We start from the raw sequence: 21,550 nt of genomic DNA, 5'->3' as shown, positions 1-21,550 counted from the left end.
TTGCTATCCTCGGTTTTTTGTTATTCCAGATGAATTTGCAAATTGCTCCTTCTAATTCGTTGAAGAATTGAGTTGGAATTTTAATGGGGATTGCATTGAATCTGTAGATTGCTTTTGGCAAGATAGCCATTTTTACAATGTTGGTCCTGCCAATCCATGAGCATGGGAGATCTTTCCATCTTCTGAGATCTTCTTTAATTTCTTTCTTCAGGGACTTGAAGTTTTTATCATACAGATCTTTCACTTTCTTCGTTAGAGTCACGCCGAGATATTTTATATTATTTGTGGCTATTGAGAAGGGTGTTGTTTCCCTAATTTCTTTCTCAGCCTGTTTATTCTTTGTGTAGAGAAAGGCCATTGACTTGTTTGAGTTAATTTTATATCCAGCTACTTCACCGAAGCTGTTTATCAGGTTTAGGAGTTCTCTGTTGGAATTTTTAGGGTCACTTATATATACTATCATATCATCTGCAAAAAGTGATATTTTGACTTCCTCTTTTCCAATTTGTATCCCCTTGATCTCCTTTTGTTGTCGAATTGCTCTGGCTAATACTTCAAGTACTATGTTGAAAAGGTAGGGAGAAAGTGGGCAGCCTTGTCTAGTCCCTGATTTTAGTGTGATTGCTTCCAGCTTCTCTCCATTTACTTTGATGTTGGCTACTGGTTTGCTGTAGATTGCTTTTATCATGTTTAGGTATTGGCCTGGAATTCCTGATCTTTCCAGAACTTTTATCATGAATGGGTGTTGGATCTTGTCAAATGCTTTTTCTGCATCTAACGAGATGATCATGTGGTTTTTGTCTTTGAGTTTGTTTATATAATGGATTACATTGATGGATTTTCGTATATTAAACCATCCCTGCATCCCTGGAATAAAACCTACTTGGTCAGGATGGATGATTGCTTTAATGTGTTCTTGGATTCGGTTAGCGAGAATTTTATTAAGGATTTTTGCATCGATGTTCATAAGAGAAATTGGTCTGAAGTTCTCTATCTTTGTTGGATCTTTCTGTGGTTTAGGTATCAGAGTAATAGTGGCTTCATAAAATGAGTTGGGTAGAATACCTTCTACTTCTATCTTGTGAAAAAGTTTGTGCAGAACTGGAGTTAGATCTTCTTTGAAGGTCTGATAGAACTCTGCACTAAACCTGTCTGGTCCTGGGCTTTTTTTGGCTGGGAGACTATTAATAACTGCTTCTATTTCTTTAGGGGATATGGGACTGTTTAGAAGGTCAACTTGATCCTGATTCAACTTTGGTACCTGGTATCTGTCCAGAAATTTGTCCATTTCGTCCAGGTTTTCCAGTTTTGTTGAGTATAGCCTTTTGTAGAAGGATCTGATGGTGTTTTGGATTTCTTCAGGATCTGTTGTTATGTCTCCCTTTTCATTTCTGATTTTGTTAATTAGGATTTTGTCCCTGTGCCCTTTAGTGAGTCTAGCTAAGGGTTTATCTATCTTGTTGATTTTCTCAAAGAACCAACTCCTCGTTTGGTTAATTCTTTGAATAGTTCTTCTTGTTTCCACTTGGTTGATTTCACCCGAGTTTGATTATTTCCTGCCGTCTACTCCTCTTGGGTGAATTTGCTTCCTTTTTTTCTAGAGCTTTTAGATGTGTTGTCAAGCTGCTAGTATGTGCTCTCTCCCGTTTTTTCTTGAAGGCACTCATAGCTATGAGTTTCCCTCTTAGAAATGCTTTCATTGTGTCCCAAAGGTTTGGGTACGTTGTGGCTTCATTTTCATTAAACTCTAAAAAGTCTTTAATTTCTTTCTTTATTCCTTCCTTGACCAAGGTATCATTGAGAAGAGTGTTGTTCAGTTTCCAGGTGAATGTTGGCTTTCTGTTATTTATTTTGTTATTGAAGATCAGCCTTAGTGCATGGTGATCTGATAGGATACATGGGACAATTTCAATATTTTTGAATCTGTTGAGGCCTGATTTGTGACCTATTATGTGGTCAATTTTGGAGAAGGTACCATGAGGTGCTGAGAAGAAGGTATATCCTTTTGTTTTAGGATAAAATGTTCTGTAGATATCTGTCAGATCCATCTGTTTCATCATTTCTGTTAGTTTCAGTGTGTCCCTGTTTAGTTTCTGTTTCCATGATCTGTCCATTGGTGAAAGTGGTGTGTTGAAGTCTCCCACTATTATTGTGTGAGGCGCAATGTGTGCTTTGAGCTTTACTAAAGTTTCTTTAGTGAATGTGGCTGCTCTTGTATTTGGAGCATAGATATTCAGAATTGAGAGTTTCTCTTGGAGGATTTTACCTTTGATGAGAATGAAGTGTCCCTCCTTGTCTTTTTTGATGACTTTGGGTTGGAAGTCAATCTTATCAGATATTAGGATGGCTACTCCTGCTTGTTTCTTCATACCATTTGCTTGGAAAATTGTTTTCCAGCCTTTCATTCTGAGGTAGTGTCTATCTTTTTCTCTGAGATGAGTTTCCTGTAAGCAGCAAAATGTTGGGTCTTGTTTGTGTAGCCAGTTTGTTAGTCTATGTCTTTTTATTGGCGAGTTGAGACCATTGATGTTAAGAGATATTAAGGAAAAGTAATTGTTGCTTCCTGTTATTTTAGTTGTTAAAGGTGGCATTCTGTTCTTGTGGCTGTCTTCTTTTAGGTTTGTTGAGGGATTACCTTCTTGTTTTTTCTAGGGCGTTGTTCCCGTTCTTGTATTGGTTTTTTTCTGTTATTATCCTTTGAAGGGCTGGATTCGTGGAGAGATAATGCGTGAATTTGGTTTTGTCGTGGAATACTTTGGTTTCTCCCTCTATGATAATTGAGAGTTTGGCTGGGTATAGTAGCCTGGGCTGCAGTTTGTGTTCTCTTAGTGTCTGTATAACATCTGTCCAGGCTCTTCTGGCTTTCATAGTCTCTGGTGAAAAATCTGGTGTAATTCTGATAGGCTTGCCTTTATATGTTACTTGACCTTTTTCCCTTACTGCTTTTAGTATTCTATCTTTATTTAGTGCATTTGATGTTCTGATTATTATGTGTCGGGAGGAATTTCTTTTCTGGTCCAGTCTATTTGGAGTTCTGTAGGCTTCTTGTATGTTCATAAGCATCTCATTCTTTAGATTTGGGAAGTTTTCTTCAATAATTTTGTTGAAGATGTTTGCTGGACCTTTGAGTTGAAAATCTTCATTCTCATCCACTCCTATTATCCGTACGTTTGGTCTTCTTATTGTGTCCTGGATTTCCTGGATATTTTGAGTTAGGATCTTTTTGCATTTTCCATTTTCTTTGATTGTTCTGCCGATGTTCTCTATGGAATCTTCTGCACCTGAGATTCTCTCTTCCATCTCTTGTATTCTGTTGCTGATGCTCAAATCTATGGTTCCAGATTTCTTTCCTAGGGTTTCTATCTCTAGTGTTGCCTCGCTTTGAGTTTTCTTTATTGTGTCTACTTCCCTTTTTAGGTCTAGTATGGTTTTGTTCATTTCCATCACCTGTTTGTATGTTTTTTCCTCTTTTTCTGTAAGGACTTCTACCTGTTTGATTGTGTTTTCCTGTTTTTCTTTAAGGACTTGTAACTCTTTAGCAGTGTTCTCCTGTATTTCTTTAAGTGATTTATTAAAGTCCTTCTTGATGTCCTCTACCATCATCATGAGATATGCTTTTAAATCTAGGTCTAGGTTCTCAGGTGTGTTGGGGTTCCCTGGACTGGGCGAAGTGGGTGTGCTGGGTTCTGGTGATGGTGAGTGGTCTTGGTTCCTGTTAGTAAGATTCCTCCGTTTACCTTTCGCCATCTGGTAATCTCTGGAGTTAGTAGTTATAGTTGACTCTGTTTGGAGATTGTTCTTCTGGTGATTCTGTTACCGTCTATCAGCAGACCTGGGAGACAGATTCTCTCCTCTGAGTTTCAGTGCTCAGAGCACTCTCTGCTGGCAAGCTCTCTTACAGGGAAGGTGCGCAGATATCTTGTATTTGGACCTCCTCCTGGCCGAAGAAGAAGGCCCAAAACAGGACCTTTCTCAGACACTGTGTTGCTTTGGCAGTTCCCAGGTGGTACAGACTCTCACCTAAGCAGACTAAATTCCTAAGTTCCTTGGAGTCCCGGGACCAAGATGGCGACCGCTGCTGCTGTGGCTTAGGCCGCCTCCCCAGCCGCGTGGGCACCTGTCCTCCGGTCCGGAAGGTGGCTGGCTGTCCCCGGCCCACACAGGGTGCTGCCTCAGCGCCTCTGTGCTTCTGCCTGTTCCAGAAGCTGTCAGGTTCTCTGGCGCACCCTCTCACCTGTTCAGACTAATTTCCTAAGTTCGGCGGGTCCCGGACCAAGATGGTGACCGCTGCTGCTGTGGCTTAGGTCGCCTCCCCAGCCGGGCGGGCACCTGTCCTCCGGTCCGGAAGGTGGCCGGCTGTCCCCGGCCCACACAGGGTGCTGCCTCAGCCCCTCTGTGCTTCTGCCTGTTCCAGAGGCTGTCAGGTTCTCTGGCGCACCCTCTCACCTGTTCAGACTAATTTCCTAAGTTCGGCGGGTCCCGGACCAAGATGGCGACCGCTGCTGCTGTGGCTTAGGTCGCCTCCCCAGCCGGGCGGGCACCTGTCCTCCGGTCCGGAAGGTGGACGGCTGTCCCCGGCCCACACAGGGTGCTGCCTCAGCCCCTCTGTGCTTCTGCCTGTTCCAGAGGCTGTCAGGTTCTCTGGCGCACCCTCTCACCTGTTCAGACTAATTTCCTAAGTTCGGCGGGTCCCGGACCAAGATCCTTTCTACCTTTCTTTACACTATGATCAGCAAGCCAATGACACCTTCTCTTTCCTTTTGCCTTAAACACAGGTTATAGTGATACAGACTTCCTACAGGCGGTGGCACGCTAAGCGCTATGTAGAAAGCTTAAGAAAACAAAAGAAATTGAGGTTGGAGTGGGAAGAAGAGCAAGAACTCCTGAAGATTCAAGAGAAGGAAGAATGGATACGAATGGACTATTACCGGAGGCACAACCCTAAAACAACTGAAGATTTTGAGCTCCTTTACAATGCTCTGGAACGTAAGTGCCACAGGCGCCTGGAAGCTCAAGCAGGCTTCATGGGGACAAAAGAAAGACACTGTTGTTGTAGGGATCTCCGTTAGAAAAATCTGTAAAATTATATACATGTATACATGTTTATCTAAATACATATATAAAATATGTATTTACATATTTACATTTATACACATATGTATGTGTATATATTTATATTTATATGGGTGTATATATACATATACACATACATACACATACACACACATTACAGATGGTTGTAAGCCATCATGTGGTTGCTGGGAATTGAACACAGGACCTCTGGAAGGAGCAGTCAGTGCTCTTAATGACTGAGCCATCTCTCCAGCTCAAGAATCAATTCTTAAATTGATGATTCAGTAGAGAAGATTGGTAGTTTTTTAAACATCCTATAATCATAAGACTAATGTTGTATTATAGCAGGAATCTATGAGAATAATGTTTCAAATCATATATGAGTTAGCCAAAGATGTCACTATTATTTTGTCATGTTGATAGACATTTGTGAAAATATCAGAAAATACCAAATTCTGTCTTATATAATACAAACCACTCACTTCATGCAAACCTGTTTCCCTAACTCTGAATAGAACACACAATTAAGTTAAATCTTATCCAATAAAGCAAAAAACACAGAATATAACACTTATGGAGTTCCTTTTCTGTAGTGACTAATCATAACCTGTTTTATACATGACTATAGAAGAATTGTATAGAGAAAATGAAAATAGAAAATTCTTACATAGGAAATTTTTCAGTTTTACACATTAGAATTATGAATGAAAATATTTAGAAAAATTAAATAAATTGTGGGTATTATTCAATATCTGTTTACATATCTGTTTCTTGCCACTCTTCAATTTAATACAAGATTTTCATGCCATTTCTCTAACTATGCCTTGTAACTACTGCCCTCTTGTGGCTCATAGTGATAGTTGCATGGTTTCAACTGCAATTCATAAATCAAAAGTTTTCTTATTTTATATATTTTTATTTTTTAAATTGGTTATTTTTATTTATTTACATTTCAAATGTTAGCCTCTTTCTCGGTTCCCCCCAGAAACAAATTATACCACCCCCTCCCAATGAGGGTGTTCCCCCACCCACCCTGCCTCCCCATCCTGGCATTCCCCTATTCCACTGGGGCATTGAGCCTTCTAAGGACCAAGGGCATCTCTTCCCATTGATGTCCGACAAAGGCATCCTCTGCTACATATGCGTCTGGAGCCATGGGTGGCTCCATCCACTCTTTGGTTGGTGGTTTAGTCCCTGGGAGCTCTGGGGGTTCTGGTTGGTTGATATTGTTGTTCCTCCTATGGGGCTGCAGACTCCTTCAGCTCCTTCAGTCCTTTCTCTAACTCCTATGTTGGGGGACTCTGTACTCAGTTGGCTGAGAGCATCTGCCTCTGTATTTGTCAGGCTTTGGCAAAGCCTCTCAGGAGACAAATATATCAGGCTGCTGTCAGCAAGCACTTCTTGGCATCCACAATAATATATGGGCTTGGTATCTGTATATGAGATGGATCCCCAGGTGGGGCAGTCTCTGGATGGCCTTTCCTTCATTCTCTGATCCACACTTTGCCTCCATATTTCCTCCCATGAATATTTTGTTCCCCCTTCTAAGAAAGACTGAAGCATCCACAGTTTGGTCTTCCTTCTTCTTGAGCTTCATGTGGTCTGTGAATTGTATCTTGAGTATTCTGAGATTTGGGGCTAGTTTCCACTTATCAGTGAGTGAGTGCATACCATGTGTGTTCTTTTGTGACTGGGTTACCTCACTCAGGATGATATTTTCTAGGTCCATCCATTTGCCTAAGAATTTCATGAGTCTATTGTTTTTAATAGTTGAGCAGTACCCCATTGTGTGAATGTTCCACATTTTCTGTATCCATTCCTCTGTTAACGGACATTCTGTTTTTTCCAGCTTCTGGCTATTATAAATAAGGCTGCTATAAACACAGTGGAGCATGTGCCCTTGTTATATGTTGGAGCATCTTTTGGGTATACACCCAGGAGGGGTATAGCTGGGTCCTCAGGTAGTACTATGTCCAATTTTCTGAGGAACCGCCAAACTGATTTCCAGAGTGGTTGTACAAGCTTGCAATCCCACCAACAATGGAGGAGTGTTCCCCTTTCTCTGCATCCTCACCAGCATCTGCTGTCATCTCAGTTTTTGATCTTCACCATTCTGACTGTTGTGAGGTGGAATCTCAGGGTTGCTTTGATTTTCATTTCTCTAATGACTAAGGATGCTGAACATTTCTTTAGGTGCTTCTCAGTCATTCAATATGCCTCAGTTGTGAATTCTTTGTTTAGCTCTGTACCCCATTTTTAATCATGTTAATTGGTTTTTCTGGAGTCTAAATTCTTGAGTTCTATGAATATATTGGATATTAGCCTTCTATCAGAGTTAGGATTGGTAAAGATCTTTTCCCAATCTGTTGGTTGCCTTTTTGACTTATTGACAGTGTTCTTTGCCTTACAGAAGCTTTGCAATTTTATGAGGTCACATTTGCTGATTGTTGATCTTAGAGCACAAGTCATTGGTGTTTTCTTTTTAAAGACAGTCTTTCCTCAGAAATAAAAGCAAAATGATATTTACTTAAGATGGTAAACATTATCATCTAATATACACCAGGCGAGATTGTCTCCAGCTGATATTGATGTTCGTATCCTTTTTATAGCAGTAAGGCTAATTTTCACAAACTTAAATTTCCATGAATGCCGACAGCTGAAGAACTTTGGTTTGAGTTTCTGTGTTCTTTTTTTTTTTTCAACATAATATTTTGTACTGATTGCTTTGGAATTTCATACAATGCACTCTGATTACACTCATTTTCCTCCCAGGTCTGCCCCCATCTGCATCACCTCTCTCCCCAAAAGAAGAAAGACTCGCCTCCCCTCAGAATAAGTGCAGTTTGTGCTGCCCACATACATACTCAGTGGAGCATGGCCACACTCCCAATAGCCAGCCCCTGAGCATCAGGTTTCTAAGGAGGGCCAGGAGTACCAGGGCTTGTCTTGTGCCTTTTCCATTTTTATATAAGTAGAATTATTCAGAATGAATGTTACGTCTGTCCTTTAAACTTCAGTATTATAATGTGAGTTCGGATGGTGTTAGCCTACGTGATTCAGGATTTCATCTATATTTCTATGGAGTGTGCCATTGCAGAAAAGGGTCGCAATTATTTTGTCAATTTCACTGTGGATTTGTACCCAGGCTCTGTTTTTCAAAATATAAGTAGAGACCTTTGATGGACTAGTCGGCCATCATTGAGAGGAGAGGCCTTTGGTCTTGCAAAGATTATATGCCCCAGTACAGGGGAATGCCAGGGCCAGGAAGCAGGAGTGGGTAGGTTGGGGAGCAGTGTGGGGGAAATGTATAGGGGACTTTTGGGATAGCATTTGAAATGTAAATGCAGAAAATACCTAATAAAAATTGTTTTTTTAAAAAGTAGTGACCTTTGTTGAAGAAAACACATATGCATTTCTCTAGGGCATAAAACCTTGGCGTGGAGAGTCTAGCTCACAAGACATGCATTTCTCAGCTTTAGTGGGCTGATAGACAGCCTTCCAAAGATCATACAAGTTTGCACTTCCAAAACTTTCATTACTCCACCATCCTATGTGATCTCAGGCATTTCTGTCGTCGTCTTCATTGTGCTTCTTCTGACGGATGCACAACACTATCGCCCTGACTTATTTTTGACTGACAGCCTGAGAGATCAGATAGCATATGACAATCAGTGTAAGACAGTCTGTCCTCCTCATAAGGGTTTTATAGAAGAAATAAATTGAGAACTAATCCTTGGCCCATGGACCACTCAATAAGATCAAAGAAATAAAAAAAGAAGGAAAGATAAGACGAAGCTAGTAAAAAATGTTTTTTATTTTTTTTTATTTCTTAAAAGTGCATCATTACTTTGAAGTCGTTTCCAAGAGGATTGTGAGAGGTATTTCAAGGGAGCCCTCTTGTGGGTGTGTGTCTTTGAAATAATCTCCTTTGGTTTGAATAAAACAGAGGACTTGGTGGTAACCCTTGTCCTGGAAGGTTGGTGTCTCTGCCTGCACGCAATGCAGGATGCTAGGGATCTAGAAGAGAACATTGCTGCTATACGACTCCCAGGATCTTTTGAGCAGAAGCCCACAGCTGTCTATGAAACCACACAGTAGAGAGTCTTCCCCTATCTTGTTCCATGGGTCAGTTGGAGTAATAATGGGATTTTGTCGGTAAGAGGCTCAACTCTTAACTGCCAGCACCCTTAGAAGTTTACATGGAGCTTAGGCATCAATCTCTGGGCTAGTAGACTTGGAGAATGAGAAGGTTTAGCTAAAGTGCTCCAGGCTAGTAAGCAGGAATGTCTGTTAGGTTGGGAGAAGAGAGGCTCTTCTTAGCTAAGCAAGAATGCACATTCTCACCCTTCTCCTAAACAATGGGCAAAGAGAAACAGCCTGAAGATGAGAGGTTAGGAGAGCCTAGCTCCAGAGGCAGCTATCCTTTCTCCAAACCACCTCTGTGGGCTCTCTGTCCTTCACACCTCTTACCTCTGTTGTATAGCTGTTTCCTCTGGATCAAAATAGTCCTGATACTGTAGCGGGAGGGCTCAGAAAGCTCACAAAACTCATCAGGAACTTAAATTCTGCAGCTCCTCCCGGCAGCTGTGTGTTATACTCATGTTAACAGTCGCTGGGCAGAGGAGGAGGCTCCTCTAGTGAATCAAACTTTCCATCCTTGCGGGGACTTCCAGTCTCTGGGAGTCCTCACTCAGGGTGGTAGGACTTTTTTTTTTTTTTTTTTTTTTTTTTGTGATGTACCTAGCTGCTCAAGTCACTCAGACCATAGGTAACTGTGATAACTAGTCCCCCAGATTGTACTTGGAGATGTTAATTTCTCTGTCTGTCATTATTTTTGTACTCGGGGCGAGTAGGCACTTCATAACAGCGTGTCTTTCATTCTTCTAGTGGAGTCTTTGCTAGAGCAAATGAAGGTCTTCACCTTTGATAAAGTTCAATTTATCAATTTGTTTTTATACAGATCATGTACTTAGTGTTATATCTAAAAATTCTTTAGACACGGGGTCACATGGCTTTCCTTCTGTGTTTTCCTCTAAAATTTTATAGTTTTGTGTTTTACGTTTAGAGATATAATTCAATATGAAATAACACATGAGTTGAAGTTAATTTTTAAACGCTTTGGTCTCAAGCATCCACTTGTTCTCTCTATATTTGTTGAAGACACAGCCTTGTCTTCATATCTTTGTCAATGCCTTATTCTCTGTTGGCTCCTAAAAGCAAAGACTATAGGCTGTGCAGCTTATAAACAATACACATTCATGCATGCATTGCTTGTTTAGGCCGGATTCATAAAAGCTTCCTCTAATTAGTGAGAGTTTCACTACCTACTCATTTCCAGTGCCTTGAGGAGAAGAGTTCACTGTGAGTTTTGGCTTTGTATAAAGTCAGCATCTAGTTTTTCAAATGTTTCTAAGTTACCAATGAGGGTACCCAGGCTCTGAGTTTCTTTGTGGGAAAGCTTGAGATTTTAAAAGCAGTGTCTTTGTTTCATCCAATCCTAGTCATGGTGTATAGTTGTTATGAACTGAGCTTTGTAAGCTTGCATAGTTTAAGTAAGTTGTTTATTTCATGTATATTTATGATATATTATCATAAACATTAGCAGTTTCCCACATTATCCTTTTGCTACCTGTAGCATCTGTAATAATTTGACTCCAATCTCCTAATACCAGTAACTCTGTCTTTATTCTTTGTTTCCTGAACAACCAGACTATAAATTTACCAATTTTATTATTTTTTAATTGATCTCTCTCTCTCTCTCTCTCTCTCTCATATTTCTTTTGTTTTTATTATTGTTCATCACATCTTTTATTATTATCTCCTCGCATCTGTTTTCTTTTGGCTTAACTTACCTCTTATTTCCTCAGCATACGGTGAAAGTGACAGTCAGTGTTCTGAGACCTGGATTCATTTCTCCGAGACAGGGTTTCTCTGTATAGCCCTGGCTGTCCTGGGACTCACTTTGTAGACCAGGCTGTCCTTGAACTCAGAAATCTGCTTGCCTCTGCCTCCCAAGTGCTGGGATTAAAGGTGTGGGCCACCACTGCCGGGCTACCCTGGATTCATTTCTGATTGAGGAGTTTGATGGTGTAAATGCCCTTCATGACTGCTGTGTTATCTATATTCCAAGTTTACAATATATCCAGTTTCAAAATACTTTATGACTACTTTGTAATTTGCTTTTGACCCACAGATTATTTAGAAGTAGGCTGTTAACAGCTTTTTTCATAGATTGTTGTTACTGATTTCTAATTTTGTTATGGAATATACTTCTCCATCACCCGAGCCCTAAATTTATTGAGGCTTGTTTTAGTATAGCATAGACGTCATTTTGGGAAATGTTCTGTGTACCCAAGAAGAATGTGTGTTCTGTTACAGCTCAAAGAGATGGTTGGTAAATATCGGTCACCACGATTTGGTTTAGAGAGTTGTGCAAATCAGCGTATTCACTAATTTCCCACTTACATATTTATCCAATATCAGGAGAGAAGTATTTCAATCCTTACCTTTCTTTAATTTTCCTTTACAGTTCAGTCAGATATTGCTCGATGTAATTTGAATCTCTTGTTAGATGCAGAAATACTTAGAATGATGCACTAATACATATACTAATGACAGAATGAAATTTTATCATTATGAATTTCATTATTTCTTAGAACATTCTTTACTATGATAAACTTGGACTGATATCAATACATTCCTCCTTTCTCTCCATCCTTTTTTCCTTCCCTTTCTCTCCTCTCTCCCTGCATCCCTTTCCCCTTTCCTCCTACCCCACCCACCCCACCCTCTTTCTGCTTTCTTCTGTTTAGATCATCTCACTTTGTAATGTAAGCTAGCTTAGAACTTGCGATCCTCCTGCCCATATCAAGATTCCAAGTGTACGTCTCTATGCCCACCTCAGTTTACTTTAGATCACCGTAGCATGATATACCTTCCTTTATTCTGTGACGTTTTGATCTTTGTGTCTCCATTTGATATTATCTTTAAAACCTAATCAGATGACCTGTGCCTTTTCATTGGAATGTTTGAATAATAATTTACATTTAATGTGTTATTGAGACACACATACACACACACACACATATGGTTTATTACTCTTTCTTCCATATTTGTCTTTATTTTAAAGGTCCATTTAATTTAGATGTTCACCTGTTTACTCTGGTGTGTTTAAATTTACCCACCTTTATCTACTTTATCACTTTCTCTTTCTAGCTCCTCATTGGATGGTCTTGTTAGGTGTGTGTTGTCCCTTTTCAGGCCATTTGACTTTCCAGTTTATATTAAGTATTTTAAAATATGGATGTATGTAAACTGTCATGGGAGATAAACTATTGTAGCTCCTGAGATTTCTTTCTTAGAGATTACAAGTTCAAATAAGATGTTTCAGAGTGAACATAGATAGTCATCCTAACTTGTTGAAGAATAATGGACTAATCAACTTTATTATTTCCAGTTAACCAACCAACCAACCAACCAAATCCAATTAACCAGTTCCTTTGATATGTTTTTCCTCAAAATTATTTATAGTTACTGTCTTCCTTATCAGTTAAAATTGTGTTCCTCCAAAATTCTGATGTTGACATCTGAACTCTTTGTACCTCAACTGTGGTCTTATTTGGTGCCTTTTTTTTTTTTTTAAAGGACCAAATAAAGGAAAAAAAAGATACATAAGCATGCCTTAACACAATAAGGACTGGCGTACCTATAAAAATATTTGATGGGTACATCGGTAGAATATAGAACAGAGCATTATTAGGAGAAAATGGCCACCAGAAGAGAGGCTTCAAGAGCAAAACAGGCTGGCAGCGTTTTAACCTTAATTCTCATGGTCTCCAGCACTATCGGGGAAATGGAACTTTGTTGTTTGACACATGAAGCTCTGTCTGTGCTTTGTTGTGTCAGGCCCAGGAAACTAGCACAGCGTTTCAGTGTTCCGACTGTTCTCATTATCATCTTCAGGGAGCGTATGTCATACCAAAGGGAAAGACGCCCTCCACACTTCCCACCTTGTTATAGCTCAGAGGGCTCTGCCCTGTGACTTTCTACTCTTTGGTGGTTGGCACACTGTATACATGTGTTTCACCATCTAATGGAGTGCTTTTTCTTGTAATAAAAAAGTTATTAATGATTTTGTTAGTTTACATTTCAAATGATATCCCCCTTCCCAGTCACCCCTCCACAACACCCCCATCGCATCCCCCTCTCCTCCCTCCCCTTTGCCTCTGTTGAGGGTGTTCCTCCAACCACTCATCCACTTCTGCTTCACAGCCTATCTCCCTACACTGGGGCATCAAGCCTCCACAGGACTGAGGACCCCCCTCCTTATCTGATAAGGCCATTCTCTTCTACATATGTACCTGGAGCCATGGGTCCCTCCATGTATACTCCTTGGTTGGCAGTTTAGTCTCTGGGAGCTCTAGGTGGTCCAGTTAGTTAATATTGTTCTTCCTATGGGGTTGCAACCCCCTTCAGCTCCTTCAGTCCTTCTCCTAACCCTTCCATTGTTGTCCTGTGCTTAGTCTGATGGTTGGCTGTGAGCATCTGCATCTATATTGGTCAGGTGCTGGTAGAACCTCTCAGAGAACAATCACATCAGGGTCCTGTCAGCAAGCACTTCTTGGCATCAGCAATAGTATCTGGGTTTGTTGTCTGCAGATGGAATGGATCCCTAGGTGGGACAGTCTATGCATGGCCTTTCCTTCAGTCTCCATTCAGACTTATTGTTTTCGAGCTCAATAGGCAAACTTGATTTCAAATGTCATAGCAATAAGCTAATAAAAATCTGAAAATTCATACTATGTGGAAGTGTGTCTGAATATACTTGCGTATTTCCAGTTTTCAACATGTATTAAGTATTGACATAGAAAAATAATATATCCCTTTTTCACGTTTCCAGGCTAGTTTGGATAATAACTGCATGACCTAGACTTAATTAAGCTCTGGATATTTTAATGTAAAGCCAGGAAATACAATGGGCTTCCTGATACCAGTCAGGAAGAGATTTTATTCTCTTTCTGGGAGCAACTTAGTAATTCTGTGAGATAAATATTCTCAGTTGTAATTTCTACAAGAAAACAATTTTCCTTTATTCATCAACTGTCTTTCAGAATATGGGGTTTTTCATGTTCCTTAAAGTTATTCTGGTTGGCAAAGCTACTTTCAAATAACAAACTCATCAATCATAGATTTCCTGGACTTTCATAATATAGTTTAGTTCTCAAATTTACAATCCTTTTGCTGAAGATAATTTAGCCTTTACATTTCAAAATCCTCTTGCTGGATAGATTTAAGCTGTACAGTGTTTGAATAATGTATCCCTGATAAACGATAGAGTAGATTCCTACAAAGAGCTGGACTCGCAATCCTTGACCTGATTTGGGTGGTTTCAACTTGAAATACGAGAGGTCAAGGAAATATCCTCATAAAATTGCAAAACACAGTCTGATAGCAGACTTGGGAGGCCAAAACCCACTCTCAAGTCTCAGGTGCTTACTTGATAATTCCTCCTGAGTATTAAAGTAAATCTGAATCTCTAATAAAACGCGAATGCTTTTTAACTATGTAAGTTCATATAAATGAAATACATTTTGAAATATTCCTGCAACCTTTTACAAGAGAGTAACCATGCCTGTAACACAACAGTAGGGAATACTTACACTTGGGATATGTCTATAGAATAATAAATAGACTCTTCTGTCAAGAGGTATCTATTCAAACAAACTCTAAAACCCAATGGTGAAAAATGCTTGGCATTAAATGATGATAAATGGAAAGAGAAGAAGAAACTCTGGGTTTTTTTGTTTTTTTGTTTTTGTTTTTTGTTTTTTGTTTTTGTTTTTGTTTTTGTTTTATTTTTTTAACCATCCATCCAATTAGAGACCAGGAAATGTGTTAATTCCTTGAAGAACAAAGTAGAGCCATTTCACTTTATGCACCATAGAATCTTACAGAGTTACGTTTACATGATAACTACAGACATATTGGTGAGTATTTTTTTTTTATCAACAAAGAAGTGACAGGATATTGGTAGGTACAATAGCCATATAAAAGAAAAGGCTTTTTAAATTTCAGAGAAAGAATAGGTTTGATTGTGTGAGCCTAATGGATTTCGGGAGCTTCCTTAGAAATATCATCCTGATACTGTACTCACACGCTATTTCCATGAAGAGGGAAAGACTTAGCTGACCACTGAAGGGAGCTCTTTGTTGTAAACCAACTGGTAAGTTGCATCTTCAAAAGAAAAGATATCATGGCTTTCGATGTAAGAGTGTATCTCACAAAGCTAGACTGCCTGAGTTTGGGTCCTGGTCCACTCTCTAGCTATGTGTCCTTGGGCAGGTTACAGAGCACCCTTTACCTCAGTTTCCCTTTCACCAAGACAAGAGATGATAGCACAGGCTCCTTTGGCTTGTCAGGAGATTCAACAAAATTCTATGTGTGAAGAGCTTATAGATAAACCAATTGTATTTTGTCTTACTACAGTATGTTTGTAACTGGTAGTTTCCCCGACATTCTCTTTAGGTTTTTAAGGTATGGTCACTATCAAACGCTTTCAAAGTCCACTCTTTTCTCTAGCTTTCACTCATGCAAGCTGAGATTTACCACTTCCTTCTACAAGACCCACTTTGTGGGATGACACTGCTGTAGTCCTCGGAACAGTGCTTGCAGATTTTGGGGACAGTTTATTGACCCAAATAAATCTTCATTATGCCTTCTGTGGATTCTACATGCCATTGACATATCAAATTCTTTTCTTATTTTCATTCCTGCTTTACATCTCTATCCTTCTCCCTCCTTTGTATTTCTTGTCACTTCAGTCAGGAGAATGTTCGGAGTGTTGTGCAGAAGTTTCTATCTTGACAGAAATTTGACAGTGTATTTTGAGTGGTGTGATAGGAAACAAGGAAAGGTTGACCAAGATGTGAGAAGAAATTATGTCACATAATGTACAATTTAAAATGAAAGTGTTTGTGTCTCAAGAAAGGAAAATGTAAGAGAGACATGATACAACCTTCAGTCGCCCAAAGGGATGGCGTGTAGCTCAAGAAATTGGTTCTGTGGCAGGCAAATTATTCCTGTCCAAGTCACTGAGAGGAGGATGCGTGATCAAATGTAGAACTGAGCAATTTAATTTCTAAGGTATTTTCCTATCCCATGCTTCTGTCAGTGTAAGCATGACATTTTTAAAATGTGAAATGAAAAAGAGTTTTCTTCCCCACATTTACTTTACATAAGGATTTGAGCAGAATCCTTATGAAGAATATATCTGCATCTAGAATTTTTGAATTAAGTTTGAGGTATGATGTAGAAATTCCTATGTGATGATATAGGTCAGTATTTAGATAGGATGAGTTTACTAAATTGTTTTGTTTGGGAATTTTATGATATAGTTTTGTGATACAGTCACATAACATCATCATTTATAGTGACCAATGCTTTAAAATACCTTAAAAGAGTATCATAGTGCAAGACACTGGTTTGACTTCAGAGTAAATGCAGTTACTGTATAAAATTCGGTGATGTGATTTGGGGTTTTGTAAGAAATAGAACATGATACAATACATGTGGTAAGTATTATAAGCTATTCTGTATAAAGCTACAATTTTGGGTCTTTAAAGAGTCATATACTAAGATGAAATAAGAAGTAATAGAGAAAAGGCAGAGAGAATAGAGACTGTCAAAAGAAGTCTTCAGACTTGTAGAAGCTGAAAAGGAAGAGCATTGGTTGTAGAAGATGCAAAACTGTTAGGAATACTTAATGCTCCTGAGTTACAATTCTTTTTTTTTTTTTTTTTTTTTTTACAATTCTTATAAAATTATTTTAGTTTGAATGTTGGAGAGCAAGGACCCATGTTTGATTTCCAGGATTCACATAAGGTGGCTTATAGTCACTGATAGTTTCGGCTCCAGATGAGACACATCTGGCCTCCAAGGGCATCTATACTCATGTGTACATCCTCACACAGCCATAATTTTAAAAAATAAAAATAAATCTCTTGGAAAAAAAAGCTGCAAATTTTGACAACTCAAGAACCTTTCATGTTATTCCTCTAGTCTGGCGGCAAGAAGAAGTTGAACAAATTTGCCATTATTCAAGTGAAGCTGAAAGGAAGGCTGCTCTGTGTGAGCTATTGGAAAAAGAGACACAGATGATTGCTTCCATCGGGAGACATAGATCCGCTGCTCGTATGGAGAGGCAGGATGCAGCTATCCAAGCTTTTCTGGATAAGGTTAGTGAAGAGATTTTTAACTGGAATGTATTTTGAGTTTAACCATGAGGAATAATAAACTAAAGGAGAGACCTATACCACAAGAACTTCCATAAAATTCTGACATTTGGATAGTTCTTTAAATCCTACATATTTGCTCTTTTAATACAGCTGACTAGTCAAACTTTACCCTCAAGTAACAGAGAACATGAGAGTCTCATGCTCCTAACTTAGGGGATTTGGTTATGGGAGAAAAGGTGAGGTGATTATTTGAATTTGGAGAGTTTTACACTCTGATAGTGTACAAAGTAGTAAAGTCCCTGAATGCCTGGGCCCGGGGAACCTAGTGGTCACCACTTTGGTAGTTAGCTGGAGACCTGTGCTTATGCTTTGACTCACCTTAGTTCTAGTTGACTAGACATTTCTGACCAATGACTATACGATTGTTGAAAGGCAAGAAAATGTGCAATTAAGGAGAAAAATAAACCAATTACCCTTTTGTCGTCAAACTGCCTGTTGATACTGAAAGCCTGTTTCCACAGTAACAAATTTCCTTTTATAAACCTGATATTTCCAGACAATTAAAAGCTAATCCATCCATCCACCCACCCATCCATCCATCCATCCATCCATCCATCCACCCACCCATCCATCCATCCATCCACCCACCCACCCATCCATCCATCCATCCATCCATCCATCCATCCATCCATCCATCCAGAAGAAAAGGATACAGTTTTCTGTGATACTTGTTGGTCATAATTCTCTTTCGCTGACTCTTGTCATCTTAGACCATTTTTAAAAACTACATTGTTTATTCCTTTAAATGTCCTTCTGTCATCTCATTTGGGCAATCTTCTACGTGACTATGTGATTATAAGTGGCTTTGATTTTAGTTCTGGTTCCAGACTGGGTCCTCAGGAACTTCTAAACCACACATCCTATTCCTACTGTCTTCTGCCCTTTGGAGATCCCAGGCATGCACCTCAGGGTGATGTGGTCATGAACCTCTACATGAGCCCTGTTCTCTTTGTTTTTAAACTTTTTATTGGTTATTTTATTTACTCACATTTCAAATGTTATCCCCCTTCCAAGTTTCCCCTTCAAAAACCCCCTATCCCACCCCCTTTCCCTGCTTCTATGAGGGTGCTCCCACCTCACCAACCTAGCATTCCTCTATTCTGGGGCATCAAGCCTTCACAGGATCAAGGACACCCCTTCCCATTGATGCCTGACAGGGCCATCCTCTGCTACATATGCAGCTGGAGTCATGGGTCCCTCCATGTATACTCTTAGGTTGGTGGTTTAGTCCTAGGAGCTCTGGAGGGGTCTGGTTGGTTGATATTGTTGTTCTTCCAATGGGCTGCAAAGCCCTACAGTTTCTTCAGTCCATCTCTTAACTCCTCCATTGGGGACCGCGTATGAACCCTGTTCTGTAGAGCTCATGGAACCTCTCTCTGTGTGTGCCACATCTACTCACTTGTTCTACATCAGCAGTTCTCAATATGTGCTTTGTGACCACCTTCGGAGGTCAAAACAACCCTTTCACAGGGGTTGTCTAAGACCATTGTAAAGTACAGATAGTTACATTATAATTCTTAACAACAGAAAAATTTAAATGATTCTGGATATCCTACTCAAATGGATTATTTTGTTTCCACATGAGGCCATTATTCCAGTTTAAATTCTCAGAGCTCTGTTCCATCATCCAAATGACTACTGAGAAGATCTTCGTAGGGACACCTGGATCCTGTCCTACTGTATTTCCACGTGGGAGCTATGATTTTAATCACCTCTTGTCTGTGCAGCCCCCTTATCCCATTGTTGTCTTATCATCATCATCATATATATATATGTAAATATATATATATATATATATATATATATAGTCTACTACACTACTCAGCTCAGTCATGCTCAGTTGCTTGATCATCTCCAGAAAGGCCATGCACTTTGATGCTTTTGCATCTGACTCACTTCTGTGTGGTGCTTTTATATCAGGCATGCACCTGATGCATCCGGGGTATTCGTGCGAGATGGAGGCTTCTGGGTACCAGTGGACAAGAAAGACAGGTAGCACTCATCCATCCTTCTCTGGAACTTGTCTTCTTCAGGACTTCCTCCTTCTGACTTCTCTTCGTTGTCAGATACTTTCCCTTTCAAGTGAGCATGAATGCTCTCCTTCTTCCAGGGAAGGAAGGGTTAATACCCCCAGTGATGGTTTGTATATTCTTGCACCAGGGAGTGGCACCATTTGGAGGTGTGGCCTTGTTGGAATAGATGTGACCTGGTTGGAGTAGGTGTGTCACTGTGGGTGTGGGCTTAATACTCTCACCCTAGGTGTCTGGAAGTCAGTCTTCCACCAGCAGCCTTTGGATGAAGATGTAGAACTCTCAGCTTTGCCTGTGCCATGCCTGCCTGGATGCTGCCATGCTCCCACTTTGCTGATAATGGACTGAACCTCTGAACCTGTAAGCCAGCCCCAAGTAAATGTTGTTTTTTATAAGACTTGCCTTGGTCATGGTGTCTGTTCACAACAGTAAAACCCTAACTAATACAGAAGTTGGTATCAGTAGTGGGGTATTGCTGTGATAGGCCTGACCATGCTTTTATTTGAAAGAATGTGGATTTGGGGACTTTGGATTTGGAAAGCAGTGGAATGCTTTAAATGGGACTTAATGGGTCATCCTAGTAGGAATATGGAAGACTTTGTTGCTGGAAGTAATTTGAACTGTATTGACCTGGCCCAGGAGATTTCAAAGGAGAAGAATTTCAGAATGTGGCATAAAGACTGTTTTTATGGTATTTTGGTGAAGAATGTGGCTACTTTTTGCCCTTGACTGAAAAGTCTGCCTGAGACTAAGGTGAAGAGCCTCAGATTAATTGCATTGACAAGGGAAGTTTCAAAAAAGCCCAGCAGAGACTTTGTTCTTTGGTTAAGTCTTATGAAGAGGAGTTTGAACAAGCATAGCAAGCTTAGAAAGGAAAAATATAAAATACATGGTTCGAGTATTAAAGGGGTACCAGGAATTGAGATGGAGCAAAATCCTGTGTTCTAGGAGATAACAGATTAAGGGAGTGGGACCTTGGGGCAAGGTCCTACCCAGCTAAATTTAGATTCAGGCATGGTGGTACACACCTTTAATCCCAGGAGACAGCCATGCAGATCTCTGTGTTCAAGGTCAGTCTACAGAGCAAGAACCAGGATAGCCAAGCTTAGGCAGTGAAGGATTTGGAAAACATAAAGCCAGTGATAATGTAATAATACAAGGGGGTCATGTTCTAGTTCCTGTACGTAGCAGAACTTGGCAGCTTCAGCCATGTGGCTTTGGCTCTAGCGTTAAGAATGGAAGGAACTACTGGGACAATTGATGCTGGTTAGCTGGAGCTAAGAAATTAGCAATGATTAAGAAGAGACCAGCATCACTGAGTTGAAATCTGGGAATTGTTTTCTGGAAGCACAATGAAGCTGTGTTCCAGAGATAGCCAAGGTTGTACTTTGTGCGGTGGCTGGACTTGGTAATGTCTAAGACTCACCCAAGTGGTACTGGTTTTGAAGGCATGAAGGTGTCATGAAGAACAGCTGAGGCTTGGCACTGTGAGAGGTCATGGAAGGCCATTGGAGAAGGTATAGCCTCAGCTGTAGTTGATGGCCCAGGACTGAAGGGGTCATGCAAAGGATTTGAGGCTTGGCACCATGAAGAGAGCCTTTTGGTGAGAGGCTATTGGTGAAGCCTAGTTGGAGTGGAACACCCTTGTGTATTGGAGATGTCAGTACCATGGGATGATCACTAAGAATAGCAGCTGTAGTGGAGTGGATCAACATGAACTTAGAGTGCTACAGAGGGCAGAGCTGGAGAAGTGATGCCAGCCCTTAGGAGGAGCCCAAAAGATCAAGTGGAATCCCAGACACTGAAACAAGAAGCTGTAACATTGGAATTACCTTGGAGACTCAAAGATGCTAAAGATGCCAGAGCCATGGAATACATGCTAAGGAAAGCTGCTAACAGGGAGTGGAACCAGCCCAGGATAAAGCAATTTGTTGCAGTCAACAAAGATGAAAAAGGAGTGGAGATCTGAAGACCACTTTGACATCAGCCATGGAGATGCAGAGTTTGGAGTTTGCCCAGATGGTTTCCTGTCTTTCTTTGGGGATTACTGTTAAGTCATTGGATGAATCTCAGAAGAGGCCTTGAACTTTGGACTTTTAATATTGTTGAGACTGCTATAGACTATGAGGATTTTAAAAGTTGGAGTAAATGCAT

The 21,550-nt window shown here is 40.1% G+C and overlaps 1 protein-coding gene across 2 annotated transcripts in view; it reads left to right on the top strand.

The window, feature by feature from the left end:
* Iqub (IQ motif and ubiquitin domain containing) overlaps positions 1-21,550 on the top strand; it is a 70,203-nt gene that overhangs the window by 18,618 nt on the left and 30,035 nt on the right. For both annotated transcript variants that reach the window (NM_172535.3, XM_017321506.2), the window contains 2 exons: positions 4,776-4,986; positions 17,131-17,306. In NM_172535.3, the coding sequence (NP_766123.2) occupies positions 4,776-4,986; positions 17,131-17,306 (387 nt within the window). The remainder of the gene's footprint in view (positions 1-4,775; positions 4,987-17,130; positions 17,307-21,550) is intronic.

The sequence above is a fragment of the Mus musculus genome, chromosome 6 (assembly GCF_000001635.26).
Source record: "Mus musculus strain C57BL/6J chromosome 6, GRCm38.p6 C57BL/6J".
NCBI classification, from domain to species: Eukaryota; Metazoa; Chordata; class Mammalia; order Rodentia; family Muridae; genus Mus; species Mus musculus.
The sequence above is the reverse complement of the archived record's forward strand: the minus strand, read 5'-3'. Positions and strand labels throughout refer to the sequence as shown.